The sequence below is a fragment of the Glycine max genome, chromosome 6 (genome assembly GCF_000004515.6).
Source record: "Glycine max cultivar Williams 82 chromosome 6, Glycine_max_v4.0, whole genome shotgun sequence".
NCBI classification, from domain to species: Eukaryota; Viridiplantae; Streptophyta; class Magnoliopsida; order Fabales; family Fabaceae; genus Glycine; species Glycine max.
The window spans coordinates 40,143,770-40,165,961 of record NC_038242.2 but is presented as its reverse complement, the minus strand read 5'-3'; the positions used below and the strand labels follow the sequence as shown (position 1 = coordinate 40,165,961).

General features: G+C 33.3%; 1 protein-coding gene and 1 pseudogene across 1 annotated transcript; one reads left to right on the top strand and one right to left on the bottom strand.

The window, feature by feature from the left end:
• The first annotated feature begins 5,971 nt into the window (after positions 1-5,971).
• Positions 5,972-6,859, top strand: LOC102664043 (mitogen-activated protein kinase kinase kinase 20). Its single transcript, XM_006582608.1, has one exon. The coding sequence runs from the start codon at positions 5,972-5,974 to the stop codon at positions 6,857-6,859; it is 888 nt and encodes a 295-aa protein (XP_006582671.1).
• Positions 6,860-7,569: 710 nt separating this feature from the next.
• Positions 7,570-16,583, bottom strand: LOC100797478 (probable leucine-rich repeat receptor-like serine/threonine-protein kinase At3g14840; annotated as a pseudogene).
• Between the last annotated feature and the right edge of the window lie 5,609 nt (positions 16,584-22,192).

The window sequence follows — 22,192 nt, the reverse complement described above, 5'->3', positions numbered from 1 at the left end:
TGTATATCTTCTATAGTGGTTTGAAACCTCAAACCAAGATAATTCTTGATGCCTCAACTGGAAGCACTATGATGTCCAAGAGTCCGGAGGAAGCTATTGTAATCATTGACTCCATAGCAACCAGTGATTATCAAAGTCATCGTGATAGAGCTCCGACTCAAAGAAAAGGTATAATGGAGTTGGACACTCAAAGTGCAATTCTAGCTCAAAACAAACTCTTGACACAACAAATTAAGGCCTTAACAAAGTAGATAGGCCAACTTCCTAGGCAATATCACCAAGGTGGACCACATAAAACACATCAAGCTCACCAAGTTCAACAAATTTTGAGATGTGATTTTTGTGGTGGTAACCATCAGAATGGCCACTGTTTAACAACTAGTGATGGACAACAAGAAGAGGAGGCCCATTATTTGTAGAACCAAGCCAAACCTCAACAAAACTTTCAAGGAAGATACCAAGGCTATAGAGGTGGTTCAGGTTCAAGTCAGCCTTATGGTTGGAGACCACACAATAATGCATATTCTGGTCCAAATAACACTTCTTTTGCAAGTCCTTCTAACAACTCGTATGGAGGTTCTTCAAATAAGGGTCCACAACAACAAGCTCAGCCAGATAGAATGTCCAAAATGGAAGATACTTTAACACATTTTATGTTGGTATCCATCTCAAACTAGAAGAAAACTAATGCTTTTATCAAAATTCTAGAAGTTCATGTTGGACAACCGGCAAAACAGTTGTCTGAGCATGGAAGTGGATTTTTCTCAGCAATCACACAAGTCAACCCAAAGGAACATTGTAATTAAATTACAACAAGGTGGAGGAGTGTGGTTGGTTTGAAGGATAATGATGAGAAAAAGAATAAAGAAGGAGTTGAAGAAGAAAACTAGAAAAAAAGATGAAGTGATGACTAGTGAAAAAGTGGTAAGTGAAGAAGAGAAGAAGAAATCAAATGAACAAACCACTAATAAAGGTAAAGCTATAGTAAACCATCCACCAATTGAGCATCTTCCTTATCCGCATGCTCCATCATAGAAAGATAAGGAAAGGTAGTACAAGTGTTTTATAGATATTTTTAAACAACTACAGATTAATATTCCTTCTTATGAGGCGTTAGAGCATATGCCAACATATGCTAAATTCATGAAGGATTTGCTTATGAAGAAGAAAAGAATTATGGATGATGAAATAGTGAAGCCTCAGCCACAACAATAACATCCAGCTTAAAAGACGTTTAAGAAGCGCTCCTGGGAGGCAATCCAGTGTTTTTAAACTTTGTCTTAATTTTGTGTTACTTTAATCTTATGTCTTATATGTCTGAAACTTACTTTTGAGTCTTTATTCACGAATTATGTTTTTGAATTTCTAATCTATTTTGTTAGAGCTATCATTGCATGGCCTGGGGACTGACCTATTTTTCAATAGGAGGATGAAGACATGGTAGATCCTGTTGATTATTTCATTGGAGGAGACTGAGCTCCTCAACCATGATCATCAAGGAGATTGAGCTCCTCAACCATGATCTTTGAAAATTCGTGAAGTTGTCTTTATGTTTATTTATCGCTTTGCATTAAATTTCAGTACTTTATTACCTTATTTATTGTTTTGAATTTTTTAAAAAACTTACGTGTGCTTTGATATTCTATTAGTATAGTTATAGATTATAACTCTTTTTGGGACTTAAGCAAATTTTTTTTTCTTGAATATAACATGCTTTGAAAAGAATCAACAACCAGTATTTTTGAAACTTATTTTTCAATCAGAACACAACAAAAGAATTGTTTTGAAAACATTGAGAATGAAAAACAATGAAGGACTTTCCCAAAACCCAAATGAATTCATATGTTTTTGCATGGACTTGATAAAAAAAGCAACTTTCGAAACACTGATTTGATTTGAATATGGAAACAGGCCTTAAGCTTTAGTGACTGTATACAACCACAAATTTTACATTGAGTGTCCTCATTGATATGCTCAACAATTGGTTTTGCATGAATTTCTAATTGTCATAACATATGATTCATAGATATGATTTAGGCTTTCTTTCTTTACATTTTAAGCCATTGGCCAAAAAACTATCCCAATGTATATTATTTTTGCCATTTGCAAGCCCTTTGAGCCAAACACTTGATATTTTTGGAATAGTAACCTAGGATAAAAGTTTCCTACCTTACCCTAGGTTAGGAGAGCAAAGGTGTTTTGTTGGGGATTTCTATCATTTGGTGGCTAATGTGATGTAAATACTCTATTTTTAATATGGGTATTAAGGGAAAACAAAAAAGAAAAGAAAAATAGAAAAGAAAAGAAAAGAAAAAGAAAACGAAAAAGTAAAGCAAGTTCTTTGTGGATAAATAAATGTCTAAATCATGTACATTTTATCAGAGTTGTTGTAAATATCCGAATAGAAAGAAGTGATAACTTGGTTGAAACGAAAAAGGGATAGGAAGTGATCATTCATTTAAGTTACTAGCTAGATTTTTATGTCTATTCTCCTATTCTCAAAGTATGTTGAATATCTAGAAAAACTAATATTTTCTTCAAAACCAGGCCCAACCTTAAAAGGCCTATTGATTCATGATGATTATGCAAATTATCTTTGATTTGATGAGAAATCACTTGCAAAATTGATTTATGACATATCAGTGATTGGAATTAAGATGAAACACTTGCCTCTGTGAGAATTATACACCTTTGAAAGGTTTTTCTCTGTTTGAATGCATCCAGTGTTTCCTCTGATGTTCTTTAGAAACAAAATGCGAATTGATCTTAATCTCAGCTTTGGTTCTGTGAATTCCATAATTGTGCTTTCATTTCTCATTGTTGCATTTTGAAAAATGTTGTTCTGATCAATTTAGGGATTGATTTTTTACAAAGCATGTTCATAATTTTTTAAGCATATTTATTTTATAATTATACTATTGTTATTTGTAATTTTTCTTTACTTTGATTGAGGACAAGCAAGATTCTAGGTTCGGGGGAGTTGATAAGTGCCAAATTTCAGTTATTTTTGGGATTAAATTGTTAGCACTTATCTTTTAATTATAATAGTTTTCTTATAAACTACCCTTAAATCTAGTTGCTCTATATATATTGTACATTTACTAATGTTGTTGTTTAAATATGAAAGATTCATCCATGATTTTGTAGGTTTTGGATTGTTTGTTAGATTCAGAAACAAAGCCAAAGGAAGGGTAAAATGGTCTTTTTACAAAGATTTCTGACTCCAAGTATAATTTATAAAGATAAAATAATTATTTTAAAATATAAAAGTTTTGTTCGGTAAAGTAGACTCAAAATTTGGGGGAGGAAAATGGATCATGATCCATCATCTTGTATTATGTTTCATTCCTATGTTTACATACCAAATGAATGGAACAATTTCTCCTTTCACTTCATCCTTTTGACCTTCTCCATTCATCCTCTATCACAAATTGTAATGTCTTATTCACCAAAAAACAAAATTGTAATATGTCCTAAAAGTATCAATGACATTGGTACAAAATAATATCAGTTTTGCTGATGATTAATGTCCGTTGAAGAATCTGATCAATCACCTTAAGTGAAGTCTTCCTTTCTAATTACATTTTTTTTTATTTGTAAGGTTACTCAAGATCTTATTTAAGGAGATTAAGTTTAATACTACTCGAATCAACGCCTTATTTGTAGGGCCCGTAAATATATATAGGAAAATTCTTGTAGTAAATTTAGCTCTTTTTTTTTATCTATATGAAAACGAACTTGTATCATATTACTATTCAAACTTTCAGCAATACAATTAGGAATGGCATCGCGGTAGCAGGGGCCAGCTCGAAATTTGGTTGAAATTTAGCTTATTTTTTAAACCTTAGATATTCTTCATTTGTGTCATACATGAATATTATTCTTCCTCTTTTAATGTATACTTTTTAATCTACCTGAATTAATCATGTTTTGTTTGTCATTTAATTTTATCGCATAGGAGTCTATTACTTATATTTCTTTTTAATATTTTCTACATTTTATTAATATTTTTTTTAAAAAAAAGTAGAAGATAGTTGTTATAATGATAACATGTTTTTGAATTTACCTTTACAGAAATTCAAGCTGTAAATTTTCCTTAATATTGTTTTTATAAAATTATACGATTTATCTTTATGTAATTTAAATTGGCATCTTTTGAGTTATGTATAAATATTCAGTTGTTCCAATAATTAATAAATTCCATGACAGATCTACTAAATTCAATTTCAAAAAATAATATTGAGGTGGTCATCAAAATATCCATTAGATTTGAGCTCAAATAAATCTCATAGTGAACTACAATAATTAAGCGTATATATTGTTACCATATACTTATGTAATCTGAAATGCTTACCTAATTTAATTAGTATAAAAAATTGTCATTAATGTCATGGTGTAAATTCAATCACAAATAATTATTGATATAATTTTTAAGGTAATTACTATAAAAATCAATAAACTTATTGTAAAACTTATTACATAGTTGTTGGTATGATTTTTTAAGATAATTATTATAAAATAAAACTTATTATATATATGATGACTTGTGATTGGATAATAATGTAAAAATTTTAGTATATAATTTTTTCTCTCAATATTTTTTAACATATATAGATGTTAAAAAATAATAAAAAGTTTGATTGAAAAGTGTAAATTAATATCATGATTCAAAGAGAGATTGTTCTCTCATTTTTTTATTCACCTAAAAAAATTAAAAGCTAATTAGTGTCCTAACACCCTTAGATCATTGGCTAAGGAAGTATAATTAAAAGATAACTTTTTTTTTATTAAAATGCAAAGAAATACATTTTTTTTTATAATTTTTAATTGTACTCTCATATAAATTCCAATAAAATATTTCCTCCAGAAATGATAGAGACTATTCGGGTAAAAAAAAGATATATCTTTTTGAAATCAATAATTCAATTAATGCAAGCTATTGAGTTTAGTTATATTTTCGATTATTATATGATATTTTCAGGTTTATTGTAAAAGATTATACTTTTTTTAGGGACAAAAAAGATTACACTTATGACCAACAAATATTAATCCAGTTGATAAGGTTGTCGATGTAAAAACCTTACTGGTGAGTAATACAGTGAGTACTTAACCATTTTTTAAGTCTTGAGGTTTGTTCTAACTACTAAACCTGACAATTTATCGGTATCTAACTCACCTAAACTTCTGTATCTAGAACAATTTAGTAAATTACACTTATTCATTCCATGCTTTGTTTTTTCGGCATCAAAGATGAAAAAAATAGAATATGAGAAAATAAAATGAAAATATTAATCACCGTCGTTTAGATCATGTTAAATTAAATTAAATCTATTGAGATTTGTTTCATTTTATTATATTTAACTAGTCTTTCTTTCTTCTATATAATGTTTAAAATCAAAATACTATTCAATTAATGAAATATATTTTTTAATAAGAAAAATGAAATACTTTTTACGCAAATTTTTTAAATAATAATATAATACATTTTTTAATTTTGTTCCATTTCAGGTACACAATAATACACACGCTTTTTATTTTCAATTCTCTCCCTGGGACTTACTCAGACATAGTAGAAGGAAAAAGAATTCAAAATCAATCATAGGACAAGAAGGGCGTCAAGCATAATCTTTTAATTGCCTAATTTCAAAATTGAATCCAAAGATTTACAAGATTCACCCACCAATAAAGTGATCATTAGATTAAATTAAGATTTAACTGTTTTTGGGATAAGACAATTAATGATAACCATATCTTATCATATATTTTTGGTATAAATCATGTACAATCTTTTTCAGATCAGTAATTAATCTCATACTTATATGATTGCAAAATCATATCCAAATTAAGATTTACCAGATTTGATCACCACGAACGGAAGCTGTGTTACAGTGTTATATATATATTCAAAGAACAGAAGGTTGATCATCTATACATGCAAATTCCTCATAAAATAAAAGAAAAAAAGCTATCCATGGCTGCGTGGAAGAAGTTGGCAATTTTAGGGAAGGGTTCTTATGCTACGGTTTATCTTGCTACTGTTGCTCTTCCACAAGAATGCAATGAGAAGGTTGTAGCGGTCAAGAGTTCGAGCCCTTTCTCTTTCTCAATTGCTTCAATGCAGAAGGAAAAAAGAATACTGGACTCATTCTTGGGTTGCAAGGAAATCCTTCAATGCTATTTTGACCAATTCACTGTTGAGAGAAATTATGTGACATACAATCTTTTCATGGAGTGTGCTCCTTATGGTTCTCTTCTTGGTTTAGTAAACAAGAAGGGGCCAATATCGGATAGTGAAGTAAGAGTCTACACTCGTATGCTTCTCAAAGGGCTTTCTTGCATTCATCGAAAAGGAGTCGTCCATTGTGATCTCAAACCGGACAACATCCTTCTCTTTCCTTCATCTGATGATCATGCAAGGTATCAACTGAAGATTGCTGATTTTGGGTTGTCCAAGACTAGAGAAGATGCAAATGCTGAGTATGGGAAGGTCAAGTTTAGAGGGACACCTTTTTACATGTCGCCAGAATCGGTCGTTGGTCAGATTGAACCAGCGTTAGATATATGGTCTCTTGGGTGCATTGTAATCGAGATGATCACTGGATTCCGTGCATGGAAGAACCTGCGAACCCAAAAGGAGATAATGTTCAAGCTTGTTGTCCTTCAAGAAGCACCTGAAATACCCAATGGACTGAGTTGGGATTGCACGAATTTCTTGAGCAAGTGTTTTGTGAAGGATCCTAGGCAGAGATGGACTGCTACAATGCTTCTCAACCATCCTTTTCTTTATCCAACATGTTACATGCGTAGTTCATCTTTTTTCTCATATGATATTGTTAGTCATGTGCCCTTTAAGGTATAAGATATACCGGTTGATCGAATGTTTTGCTTTTGTATTCAGTGTGTTTGCTTTTTTTAAGTAATTTTTTTAGTAAAGCAATGTAGAAAATAGCTATATTGTTATATATGCAGACTGTTATGTAGTATATGGAGAATTGAGTTTATTTCCAGTATATCATCCTCATTCTTATTGGAGAACAATTACTGGGCCGAGCATGATATGATAAACAATTAAGATTACATGGCCTATAGTTTTGGGATAACAGGGTGTTGTGAGTTATGTTGCTATAACATGGTGGACACTTTGTAACGATTTAAATGCGTTGCCTGCTATTTTGATTTTAACAAACTTTATTTGCAACATTTTGTGGTTCGATTCTTGTATATCAACGTTAAACTTACCTTAAAAAAAATGAGAAAAAATTTAATTTGGTTAAGATTTGTAAACCAAGTGTTAGAATGACCAAGTGTCGTCATGAGTAAATCAAGGAAGATTGGTTTTAATTCAAGATGTCTATTTTTTTGTAATTGATCAAAAACACAAATTTCAAGGGTTAAGGAATTGCTTTTAAAAATTAATTTCAAAGTAGAGTGCCAAAGCCGTGAATTGCTTTAGCTAGGAGAACTAAAATGTTAGGGTCTAAATACCAAGTCTCAATTATTACATTAGCTAGGAGAATTCAAAGTAATTCATATAACACAAATTGTTGCAATATCTGCTTTCTCAGTTTCTCACCATCCCCTTTTCTCCCAGTAAGAATTCATGTTTACAGGATAGAGATCTGTTGCAGATGATGAAGCAGCCAATATGTCATCCGTTGAATCTCAGTTAACTTATTTTCAGTTAACTTATTTTCTTCTATTATCTCTTGGTAACGCTGTCGCATCGCCTCCAACTTCTTCTCATCCAATGCCTCACTTGACTCTGAAAACACCTCCTGAACCACAGATCTACCTTCAAGCATGCTTACCACTAAGGACATTGTTGGCCTGAGGGAGGCTGTGACATTGGTGCATAAAAGAGACACGTTGATCCTCGCTGTAACCTCGTTTTTGTAGAAGTCCAAACCCAATCTTCTATCAACTAGCTCGATCAGATTACCTTACCCTTTCAACATATGTGCCTGGTAAACAGAATGATATAATAATAGTTTGAAAGAACTCGTATCTGCGATATAATTTAGTAAGAAGCTATTCAAACTGCTGGATTCTAGTGTAATTTCTAGTCATAGTAACATAGTTTGACACTCCAAGGGAATAGAATTCCATGTAACATTTGTCACTAGTACGATTCTGCAGTCAATTTTGATATAATTATGGTAACTATGAAAAGTGTGCTCTTAAAGCGGTCAACTTCCACCATATGAAATAAAATGAGATTATGAGTAAATTAAATCTTACCATGTAATAGTTACTCATATACACTACTTATATATTCTTACATACCAAACATATACCACCCTAGCACTATTAGATACTCTATGGCTAAAGGAAAATAGCATTTTCGTGAACACATTATGGAAGTATTTACCCAATCAAGAAGATGGAATGCTTCTTCTTTCTGCCGTTGAATCATATTGCTCCGCCCACTAACAATTTCCAAGGCAACAACAACTCCGAAGCTATAAACATCTGCTTTGTCTGTCAAATATCCATGCATAGTATACTCAGGAGCCATGTATCCACTGCACAATACAAATTGTCAGCTACATTAATTGTAGAAACATAGTAAATGCTCAGACTTGTTCAAACTCAATATTTTTATTCTCTAACTAGTTGGCTAAATCCAATTCAGAAAGGTATGAAATTTTATAACATCTCTACTTTATTTCATCAAAGTCTAATCATATCATTCAAAATATTTGTACAGAAAAAAAATCCCAATATTGAAACTCACTAAGTTCCAGCAATTCGGGTGCTTATGTGGGTATTGTCCTCTTCATCTAGCTTGGCTAAACCAAAATCAGATATCCATGGGTTTAGATTTTTATCAAGCAACACATTAGTGGCCTTGATGTCCCTCTATGGACAATTTTCAATCTCGATTCCTCATGAAGGTATGTCAAACCTCTAGCAATACCAACACATATCTTTTGCCTTGTTGGCCAATCCAATTTAATGTGGTATTCTGCTGGACCATCATTAGTGAAAAAATGGAAATTACACAAAATTTTTGTGTTGCCATGTATATTAGTTAGAAGATGGAGAATATCATAGAAGTGACAACTGAAAGCAGCTAGCCACATATGAAAGAAAGAATTACCAAACAAAGTCCGAGCAAGGCTATTGTTTTCCATATATTCATCATATACCAACAATAACTGATCTCCCTCGACACAACAGCCATAGAGTTTAACAAGACAAGGGTGTTGCAAAGCTGAAATCATGCCTAACTCGTTTAGAAACTCGCGGTTCCCTTGCCTTGATTTTGAAGAAAGCTGCTTGACTGCTATTATTGTCCCATCTGATAAATTTCCCTGTATATTGGGGATTGGAACATAGTTACTGGGTTGGAACCTTAATTTTTTTTCTTCTCATAGAGTAATAGCTTCAATTAATAGATGCTTGATAAATTGACAGAATATGCTAATACTGTCCAAAATACTTTGTACACAGGACCAAACCCTCCTTCTCCAATTTTGTTGGCTTTGTTGAAGTTGTTTGTTGCTGCTTTGATTTGTCGTAAGGTAAATATACCCATTTGCAGTTTTAAACCCTTTAGCTCTGTAAATTCAAACAAAGAAAGATTGTAGATCTCTAATAGTTGAGAAAGTTCCAGATTATTAATACTATTTTCACCATTGGCACACTTGATCAACTGTCCACAGAAAAATCATCACCCGTGGCTAATTACATAAAGTGCTACATTTCCCAAAGGTGGAAAGTTGATGTACTTGGTGAATGATTGAAATAATCTAGAGTTATTAATTAGTAAATCTATGTAGTTCTTGGTTACCTGATCTATGAATTCACTTTGTTACTTATCACCATTATGTGTTGGGGAATCCCTAGTGGTCCTATTATGTTTATTTTGTTTGGTGATAAAAAAAATGTGTGAAGATTGCAATCTATATTAAAAAATATATATTAATAATTGTTGGATAATCCACACTCCCCTGAAATAAAATTGTCTATGCCCACAAAGGATCTTGTGAACACAACAAAGATTACACTATAGAAAAAATAATAATCCATACCTCTTGTCTACGTCCATGGAATCATCTCAAAAGTATTTCATTATCACAAAAATGATTACAAGATTGTAACTCACCCTAAAATGATAACATTCACACAAAGATGTTTTTTCTCTGAACAAAGTGATTTTATTTTACAATTTCTCTTCTCACACACACTCTTTTCATGTGTATCTTTTCCACTAATTCTCTTCTCTATTTATGGTGAAGATTTTCACCAACTAAAATAAATAAGTTCTCTTGAAAATTGAAACAAAATAATTTTCAATGTATCCATTCAAATAGTTTTCATCTAACAAGTAAAATTCAATTGTCCACTTGCATTTAAACCACCTAAACTTTAGTGTTAAAAATTCAATTTTCACGCATTAAAAGCACTTTATCTTTTGTTTTGAAATTTTATAATAATAAAGTGTGAAGTTTATTTTTCATACACACACTTTATATAGTGAGGATTTAGTCACTCTTTATTAAACCGTCCACGTGCTGATTCATTTTTCTTGCCAAGATGATTAACAAGCTTTGAAGGTTAACTGCATACCCTAAATTTAGGTGCATGCTCAAATTAATATCACATGCAAGAGTTCATTTTTATACATCAAAAGTCACTTTAAGCACAAAGCTTATCTTCATTATATCAATAAATGCATGTAATTATTACCTTTTGCTAAAAAAATTCTGTCCTAGACAGCCTCTCCTCTAAAGTATACCAAATACCAGCACAAGAAAAACTACTACACCAGCCACAATTGCAGCCACGGAACCTGCAGACATGCTACTTCCATTTTCTGAGGAAAGGATGAAGTCTGCTTGATTGTTATAGAAGACATTGTTATACGAGCTTATATGGCATGTTTTAATTGTTCCTGGGAATATAAAGAATATTCCCAACTAATTTTATAATTAACCAACACATTTTTTATTAAATACTTAAGAATAATATTCTCATGTTTTATTTTCAGGAATAATACTTCCAAGACAAAAAAAGTTATCTATGAAACAAACACTCCATTAGTAGTTAAAGATAAGTATAACTAACTGGGATTTACAGGTATAGCTGATATAAGACGACCATATACGGACTTAAATGGAATACCAATTGTCTCTTTTCCAGCCCAATATAAGCGGATTTCCAATGTGTTACTACTAATCACAATGGTGAATGATTTTGTGACTGCTTTATTAACTCCCCTGCTTCTTCTGCAATATTGAAATCCTTCAGCACCATATTTCCCTGCATGAAACCAATCTCAGCCTTAATGCTTCATAATGGCTACAATTTTAAGCATGCAATGTTAAGATCTTTTTTTAATAAATTGTACTAATTGACTTCATAAATGAAGAATCTAAGTGGGTAAATTTCCCCAACTGTTATCTGATATTCTGTTTATTCTAGTGATTTCACATGTATTATTAAAAGAACAACAATTCTACCTCCAATCAAATTTCTTTTTAAAAAATGAAGATCTGAAATTTGAACATGGCCACGGCCTTTTAAGTATATGAAATACTTGCTTGTCAGAGAGAAAATATAGGTAGACAACAAATATGCGCCTTCCTAGGTTGTTATATGTTCGATCATAAGTGAACATGACCTAAGCAAAGTGTAAATTCACTGTGTAGTTTCCATTTCCCAGGAAAAATCCATATTAAGAGAAATGGGAGAAACACGTGCATCCATGTATAATTCAACATCAATGATGAAAAGCTTCGATTGATTTAGCCAAATAGAATATTCTGCACGGTCATTATCCATGAAGTGACCAGTGCTGCTAGATCCCCATTTTTTTCCACCAAGGTGGAATCTAGCTGGTCCTGCTGTATCTGTATCATCATCATATGTTCCATTTCCATTGACTGTTATTTGCTTCCCCCCACAATTTATATGAAGAGAGTATGATACTGAGTCAAGCAAAATAGTGAGTTTAAACATATATGATATATTTGAACTATCATCATAAGCAAAAGATTAGATGATAGCGAGCCAGTTGTTGTGATTATAGACCATAAAAACTCCAAAGTCTTATTTTGTACTATTGTGTCTTGTTATGTGGTTCAAAATCCAAATGATTAACTCATAGTCTTGCAAAATATGGAAATTTGTGTTGGAATACAAGTGTGAGGTGAAGTTCCACATTATATAAGAATGAAAAGGTTGAGCACCATATATGTGATGAAAAGACCCATGAACCATAACCTAGAGGTTTTGAATTTAAGTATAGTATCAAGTTTAATTATGTGATTGTTCATGCTTCATTGATGAAGATCTCTCTCTGGTGTTTATCCCTCGATAACCCAACAATTTGAAATCTCTGTTATTAGAATATTTTAACTTTATCTGGGTGAGCATTTTTAGTGTAATATTCAAGCATGGAAAACAAATAAAGGTTAGTGAGACTTTAATTGTCTTCAGAAAGTTTGTGAGAAAAAGAAAACTACCTTTAGGACATGCAACGCTCTTTAGACATGAAATGATCCTCTGAAACAATGATGAAAGCGATAAAGTTATTTAGCATGATCTCATCATGTAAAACATAAAATAACCACTTGAAAGGAAAATGTCAAAAGATACATGAAACATCTCAGATAGGTTCTTTAAGCCGCAAATAAATGTTCTCATATGCAAGGATTCTTACACATTTCCCAGTTGACATGGCTGCTTCCCTGAGTTTTCCATGGTAAAGTTATTGTATGAGAGATCTCTGGTTCAAATCATAAAATTTGATTCAGAAAATATAACATGATGCATAACAGAGAAACTTCATGAAATTCTTTGAGAACTAGAAGAAATCTATGGATATTAGTCATCTCAAAGGGTGTGTTTGGGTAAATAGTTTAATTAAGCACTCATTTAATAAGCTCTTATCACATGAGAGCTTACGACATAAATTTGATAGTGATATTTATTGGAGCAAGCTAAAAAGAGCTTATTATGATAAGTACACCAAGAAATGTATTTAAAACAGGAGTTTATGGTAGTCATAATCTCCCCATAAGCTCTTTCAAATGTCCCCAGAATACAAAATTATTTTGGTTAAAAACAATACTAAAAATAATGCACAATCTAATTCCATAGGAAAAAAATTTCCAAAATGATTTAGAAAAGATTATTTAAAAAATTATGTTCGATTTGAAAGATTCTTGTCTATACATGTTGGTATGAGTCAAGGGACTTAGTATCCTTGAGCATGTAGTCCTAGGTACAATTATAGTATTCATGAAGAAAAAATGATATATGAAGAGGTAATACTCCAGGAAACCAAGTTACTTAAGATAGTTAGAACTCATCAACTATTCAATTCAACGAGACATATCATATATAAATCGCATTTGAAATAATGCTTACACATTTTTTTCTTTCTCTGTCCAGGCAGTTATTGGTCCCGTGAGGAGATTTCCAGTTAAATATCGACAATTAAAGAAGGGTTAAATATGTTGAAGTTCTCATATAAATAACCGAATTTTGTTATAGATCTCGATAAAAATTTTTTTTGTTGAATCTCTAATATATGAAAATTTGTATTTTAAAACTGTCATCAGTTAAATGATGATCTGTCACCGTTCAAACTAATCTTTCAAACATCATCAATGGTACAGTTGTGATAATACCACGTCATCCCTGACAACAATGACTCAAAACAAAAGTTGTAATATATCAAAGACTCAAAACATCAACAAATTTTATTTGGGACTAAAAATAAAATCCAATCATTTATGAGGGACTTCAAACATATTTAAGTCATAAAAGAATATCAAGAAATTATCATGCATCTGCAAAACTTGTGATTTATTGATAACCCAGTATCATGGTAAAAATTCTAGTAGTATTGAATCATATTGCAGCTGCAAGATGAAACTGAACTACTTGGCTTCCAGGAAATGTAAGCCCAGTTTTAGATTAAGAGAAAAGAAAATAACAAACTTACATATAATCTGTCTTTCTTAGGCCATATTCAAAGCTGCTTGGAATTTGACCACTTAATTTGTTAAAGCTGAGTTCTCTGAAAAAACAATTACATCCATAATAAGCTGAAGAAAAGAGCATAGAAAAAATATTCTAGAATGTCATAAACTCGAGGTAAATATGTTTCTTAGAGCATTGGTATAAACGAAATGAGTATGGAAAGTTAAAAGTAATACAAGAACATCATTATCTTGCAGTTAAGCATATTATTGGGAGAGTAACAGAAGTTACAAGGTTTGTATACTAGATTAGTCCCAAGATATTCTGGTATTGTCCCATTAATGTTGCAACTCCTCAAAATCCTGTGAAATAATAAGACAGACAGCAAAAGGAAATCAGTCTTTTAATTTCGCAGTTCTGAAATAATTGCCTTATTGAGGCATTGTCTCACAAAATGAAGAAGTTAAGAAGTTGGAGCAATAAACTCACAAAATTTCCAAATTTGTCATATTGTTGAGTGTTGGAAAATGAAAAAAGTCAGATCCATTTAGATCACTAATTCTCTTGCACGTCAAATTTTAAGCATAGATAAACACAACTATATAAAATTAAATTAAATTTTCAAATGTAGATAACTATATAATTAAGATACCATACATACAAGTCAGTTAAACTTTCTTGTAGTGAAATTCCAAAAGGAATTGGCCCACTTAATTATGTTCCTTGAATCACTCTGTCAAAAAAAAAAAAAAAAAATCGTTCAAATTAAGATATTATGTTATTCAAGAACTGTAGACAGTTAAATTGGTGCCAATAAAAAAGAAAGAAAAAGTGGACTCTCACAGTTTCTGGAGACTTGTCTAGCTTTGAACAAAATCAGGTATCTTTCCAGAGAATTTGTTGTGGCCTAATCGACTGCATAGCATAATTCGATGATAAGAAACAAAGAAAAATTACTAGCTAAAGATGGAACTTAAAATAACAATATAATTTAGGCTATATTTAGCAAAAATATTTTAGCTAGTTTCTAAATTTTTTTATTGACTGAAAAGCAGGTTTGACTGTTTGCTAACAAATCTTTTTTAGTAATTTCTAGCATTTTTTGAAATGCTACTTAAAATAACATCTTTTAAAATATTACTTCAAATAATATTTTTTAAAACACTAGCATCTAACCTTTAGTTTTTTATATATTAAATTATTCATTTGGTTCCTATAGTTTCATGATTCTTATCTTTTTAGTCCCTATAGTTTGAAAATGATTTTTTTAATTCCTATAGTTTATATTTTAATTCTCTTTTAGTCCCTGTAGTTTAAAAGTGTTCTTTTTAGTCCTTGTAGTTTTTATTTTAATTATCTTTTAGTCCACATAGTTTGAAAGTGATATTTTTAGTCCATATAATTTGTATTTTAATTACCTTTTAGTCCTTACTACAAAAAAATATAAAAAATAATGAACTACAAATTAGTTATAAATTATTAATTATTTTTTTATTATAAATTATCTTATGATAAATTAGTTACGAATTACATGCTAATATTTTTGTAGTTAATTGTAATTGATAATATTACTCATATTTTGATAATAAGGACTAAAAGAGAATTAAAATATAAAGTATAAGGACTAAAAATACCACTTTCAAACTATAGGGACTAAAAGAGAATTAAAATACAAATTATAAGGATTAAAAAACCACTTTCAAAACTATAAGGACTAAAAGAGAATTGAAATGTAAACTATAGGGACTAAAAAAATCACTTTCAAACTATAGGACCAAAAATGTAAGAATCGTGAAACTATAGAGATCAAATGAGTAATTTAACCTTTTTTATATTTTCTTCGATTTTTATCTTAAATATATTTATCAAATTTTCTCCTTATCTTTTTTTTTTTAAAATAAATCATGATTTTATTGTTTTTGAGTTATTTTACACTTTTAACTACGTAAACCGCTAATTTTATCAAATACTTATAATTTAATAAGCTAATTTTTCAATTTCTAGCTAGCTTTCTAACTTCCAAACTACTGTTTAGACTTTAGATAGTCTTGCCTTACATAAGTGTAATAAAAAGCAACAAAAATGGGAAACTTACACATCTTGCAAGGTAGTGAGTCTTGGAAAGGTTGTGGGTAATTCTCCAGTAAAATTGTTGGAGGTAAGTAGCCTAAACATATTAAAAACAAAAATAAATCATGAAGAGAAACCAAGGTATTCTAATTAAACTAATAAACTGCTATTCAATAAGCACTGACAATATTTGATATTTTTAGGGCAAAAATCAATAAATCATGGAAAGCAAAAGACCAAAACAAATTCCTAATTAAAGAAAATGTAAATGGAAAGTAAAATAAATGTCATACAATCTTTGAAGATTTGGAAGATTCCCAAGCTCAGGAGGAAGATTTCTAGACAGTTGATTGAATTCCAGGGTCCTATTCACATACAGCTAAAGTTAAATTTCACAACTAATATTTATAAATCTATTTGAGGTGAGAAATACTTATAAGCAATATATTATATGGTGGATAATCATAAACTCACAAACTTTGGAGAGGGGAGATGTTTGCTACCTCTGCTGGGATCAAACCTGCTAGTGGATTTGCACTTAGAGAACTATCATAAATAAGAAACACCTTGGCATGCATTAGCTTCTTGTTTCAAGAAGTTAGTACATTGCAACTAACGAAATTTTCCTTAACCGTTACAAAAAATATATAGATTGAATAAAATATCATTTACTAAATATACATATATTTCACCCAAGAAATGCTAATATACTACGCATTTTATTATTGATTGAAATTTATTAGAAATTACAAATTTTTGTATAAGTCTTACTACTTATTTAATATGTTTTTATGGTGATGTTTTGATTTTCAATAAATTTTAACCAATAATATAAAGTATTAAAAGAAGTGTTACTCTAACAAGATTTTAATTAATTGTTTGCAATCACAAGCATCTCCAAAGTTTTGGGGGTCTTTGCGACCTCAATTGTTGCCCTAATAGAAAACAATTTTTTATCTACTTGAAATTAACCTAAAAGACTACTACTAAAGCTAAAGAGATTAAGAAAAATAAGATAAAATTCAGACATTTCATTAATTGATTGATAATAAATAAAGATGAATATATTTATATCACAACTACAAAAAATCCATTTAACGACAATTAAAAATGGCTTTCAACGACGATTCCAAACCGTGTTTATAGCTAATGTTGTTGAAAACAAACATCATCAACGACGGTTTCAAAAAAACCGTCATAGAAAAATCGACGTTTCTAAGACGGTTAATTAACCAGAAATAGAAGAATGAGAAGCTAGAGTAAGATATATATTATTTTATATAAGCTCTAGAGTAAGAGGTGAACTAGGGAAAAAGGAAACAGATCCATAAATGCCAATTTCATTAATTAATTGACTAGAACCAAACAAGACTAACCTCCAAGCACAACATAACAAAGCACCATAATAACTTTTCCTGCCACATATAAGTTGTTCTTTTGAGTAATGAAACACTTGTAAATAACCTGGATGCAGTAAGTAAAATAATTTGAGATGTTATCCTTGAAAGAATATGAAAATAAGTAGATATAACACATAATGAGGATGGAAGTAACCTGGATTGATTGGCACCCTAATAACTGCTAAATAATTGTAAATTAATAATAGAAAATTAGGCAAATATAGGCTTAAAAATAATTATTTAGCAGTTATTTGTAATTAAAAGTTAAAGAATTGATAAAGTTTAAATTTTGGCTACAGAATTGAAGGCTGAAGGTGTAACATCAAAAAGCAAGAAAAAAACTGAAGAAAAGAAGAAAATTGGAAGCATGCCCGGTCTAGTACGCACGCTTAGCGCGTGTCACGTGCTAAGCGGGCCAGGAAGCACAAGCCCTAAGCAGGGCGTTAAGCACGAAGACGCAGAATCCGTTACTCACGCTAAGCGCGGAGCACGCGCTAAGCGAACGATTCAACAGAAGCACACGCTAAGCCTGCAACACGTGCTAAGCGCACGATCTGAACGCGCTTAGCGCGGGGTGTTGCGCTAAGCGTGCCTACGGAAGCCCGAGGCCCATTTCAGTAGTTATAAATAGAGAGCCAGTCCAGGGGGAACAACACACCTCGCCTCAGAGCACTTCTCTCAATATTCTAAGCCTGAGCTCTCCCTTTCTCTCTATATTCTTTATTTACTATCCATTCTTTCTTTCACCCCTCAGTTGTAAAGTCCTCAATGGCCATGAGTGGCTAATCCCCTAGTTAGGACCAGACAGGCCTAAAAAGCCAACGATGTATGGTGTACTTCAAGAGTTATCAATGCAATGAGGATTCCTTCTAGTTTTTATGTTCTAATTTTTTTTCATTGTATCTTGTATTTACATCTTAAATGTCTTTTGGGTTTTATTCGCTCGGGAGAAGGTACTTCCTAATAATGGTTTAAGAAGGAATTCATGCATCAGTTTTAAGGGTTATACGCTTGGGAAAGGGTAACACCTAATGGAACAAATAAAGAAAAGAATCATAGGGTCAGCATTGCTAGGCATAGAATGATGGCCTAATGCCCATGCATTTAGTAAACATCTAGAATTCAATCTTAATGCATTTTAATTATTCAGTCTTCACAAAGGCATTTGAGAGATAGGCAATTGAAATAGGCTTGTTATCGTGAGGCATCAGGGGCAAGTAAATTGACAGATGTGGGTAGAACAGGTTCAATTGCATTGGTAATAAAACATCACAAATGCATGCATCGTAGGCCAATTAGGTTTGTCCGGTTTTAACATCCTCATCTTAATTGATTTCTTAATTGTTTGATTTTACAAATTACTCTTGCTTTTATTCTTGCTTTGGACTATTTATTTCTTACTTACAAATTGAAGAGTATTCAATGAAAGTGCAATAAAATCCCTGTGGAAACGATACTCGGACTTTCGAGAATTACTACTTAGAACGAATTGGTACAATTGCCAAAGTCCTCAACAAGTTTTTGGCGCCGTTGCCGGGATTTTGTTCTCGCACTTGATTGCCATATTATATCAATTTGTAAGCTCATTTCTTCCTTTCTTGGCTAATTCTTCTAGTATTATTTACTTCTTCTTTTATACTTTCTTTCTTCTCCCATAAATTGCACAGGCAGTGCCTTTTGGTTTTATGCGAGGTAGAACTGCATCTGGAGACGTTGTTCCCATTAATTTAGAAATTAAAGGTACTTGCCGATGTAACAATGCTACAAGAAAAAGAAGGGAGCAGGACACAGAAGGAAGCAGTTACACCTCACCTCCTCCTTCTCCAGATCACACTCAGATGGACGGGGAGTCGGCATGAAGAGTCACATTAGAGGACTTCTCTAGTACCGCCACCCCATAGTTCTTCACAAGTATTGCAAGGTCAAAAGTCCAAGCGGCCAACATCTCCTACCCTCACTCTCTTATTCAGTTGATTCAGGGGAACCTCTTTCATGGTCTCCCAAATGAAGACCCATACACTCATCTAGCCTCATACATAGAGATATGCAGCACCGTCAAGATAGCTGGAGTTCTAGAAGATGCGATACGCCTTAACCTCTTCTCCTTTTCACTAGCAGGGGAGGCAAAAAGATGGATGCATTCCTTCAAGGGCAACAACTTAAGAACATGGGAAGAGGTTGTAGAAAAATTCTTAAAGAAGTACTTCCCAGAATCAAAGACTACTGAAGGGAAGATCGAGATTTCTTCCTTCCATCAATTTCCAGATGAATCCCTCAGTGAAGCGCTAGACCGTTTCCATGGGTTACTACAAAAAACACCAACACACAGATACAGTGAGCCGGTACAGCTAAACATCTTCATAGACGGCCTACGACCTCAATCGAAGCAACTACTAGATGCATCCGCAGGAGGTAAGATCAAGCTGAAGACACCTGAAGAAGCGATGGAGCTCATCGAGAATATGGAGGCTAGTGATCAAGCCATCCTTCGTGATTGCACTTATGTCCCGACAAAAAAAAGCTTCTTGGAGCTCACCACACAGGATGCAACTCTAGCACAAAACAAGCTACTGACTAGACAAATAGAAGCTCTCACAGAAACCCTCAACAAGTTGCCTTAACAATTACAAGCATTAAGTTCTTCCCACTCTTCTGTTATGCAGGTAGAAGGATGCCTCACATGTGGAGGGACACATGAGCCTGAATAATGTGCAGTCCAGCATGATCCCTCTCGAGAAGTAAATTACATGGGCATACCAAATCGCCACGGATTCCAAGGCCACAACCAGGGAAACCCGTCTGGATTCAATCAGGGGGCAATAGGATTTAATCATGGGCCACTGAGATTCAATCAAGGAAGAAACTTCACACAGGGCTCAAGCTGGAGGAATCAGGGAAATCAATACAAGGAGCACAGGAACCAGCCACTATACCAGCATCCCAGTCCGGGTCCGAATCAAGAAGAAAAATCCGTCAACATAGAGGAACTGGTGCTACAATTCATCCAGGAGACAAGGCCACATCAGAAGAGCACGGATGCAACCATTCGGAATCTGGAGGTCCAAATGGGCCAATTGGCTCAAGAAAAAGCCGAACGGCCCACTAGAACTTTCGGGGCTAACACGGAAAAGAACCCGAAGGAAGAATGCAAAGCAGTGCCAACCCGAGGCTAGAAAAGAGCACAGGAAGAGGGTAAGGCAGAAGAAGAGGACCAGTTCGAGGAAAGGAGGACAAAGAAGAAAGAAGAAGAAAAAGAGGTAGAGGAAGAAGAGAAGAAGGTTTCACTTCCTAAGACCAAGAGCCAGATAGCACGAGAGGCCAAGAAGGAAGAACCACAAGCCCTCCCACAGGATCTCCCATATCCTATGGCTCCCACCAGGAAGAACAAGGAGCGCTACTTCAAGCGTTTCTTGGAAATATTCAGAGGGCTAGAAATCACAATGCCATTCAAGGAAGCCTTACAACAAATGCCCTTCTACTCCAAATTTATGAAAGACATCCTTATCAAGAAAGGGAAGTATATTGACAATGAGAATATTGTGGTAGGGGGCTATTATAGTGCAATAATCTAGAGGAAGCTACCCAAGAAATTCAAGGACCCCGGAAGTGTCACCATCCCTTGTACCATAAGGAAGGAAGTGGTAGACAAGGCCCTCATTGATCTAGGGGCAAGTATCAATTTCATGCCCTTATCAATGTGCAAAAGAATTGGGAACTTGAAGATAGATCCCACCAAAATGACGCTTCAACTGGCGGACCGCTCAATCACAAGACCATACGGAGTGGTAGAGGATGTCCTGGTCAAGGTACGCCACTTCACTTTTCCAGTGGACTTTGTTATCATGAATACTGAAGAAGACATAAAGATTCCCCTTATCCTAGGCAGACCCTTCATGTTGACTGCCAACTGTGTGGTGGACATAGGGAATGGAAACTTAGAGTTGAGTATTGACAATCAGAAGATAACCTTCGACCTTTTCAAGGCAATGAATTACCCACAGGAGGGTTAGAAGTGCTTCAGAGTGGAGGGGATTCATAAAGAAGACGTCAGTATTCTCGAGACACCACAGACTTCGCTGGAAAAGCCATGGTAAATGCGTTGGACTGCCTAACCAGTGAAAAGGAAGAAGATCTGAAGGCTTGCTTGGAAGACTTGGTTCGGCAATAAAGTATTCTTGAGGGAGAAGCTGCTTTTGAGACACTAAAAATGGAGGCTCCATCCGAGAAGAAGAAGGTAGAGTTAAAGATATTGCCCAATCATCCGAAGTATGTGTTCCTGGAGGAAGATGATGCTAAACTTGTAGTGATCAGTAATGCACTCACAAAAGAAGAAGAAAACAAGTTGGTAGACATTCTGAAGAAACACAAGGAAGCAATTGGGTGGCACATATCGGATCTCAAAGGAATCAGCCCTGCTTACTGCATGCACAAGATAATGATGGAAGACGATTACAGGCCAGTCCAACAACCCTAGAGACGATTGGACCTAACAATGAAGGAAGAGGTAAGAAAAGAGGTGCTCAAGCTTCTAGAGGCTGGGCTCATATACCCCATCTCTGACAGTGCTTGGGTAAGCCCAATACAGGTGGTTCCTAAGAAAGGCGGAATGACATTCGTACAAAATGCAAGGAATGACTTGATACCTACACGAACGGTCACTGGCTGGCAAATATGCATCGATTACCGCAAGCTGAATGAAGCCACAAGGAAGGATCACTTTCCCTTACCTTTCATGGATCAGATGCTGGAGAGGCTTGCAGGACAGACATATTACTGCTTCTTGGATG

What these genes read in the sequence shown, in the direction of transcription:
- LOC102664043 (XM_006582608.1), top strand. Translation starts at nt 5,972, where the DNA reads ATGGCTGCGTGGAAGAAGTTGGCAATTTTAGGGAAGGGTTCTTATGCT.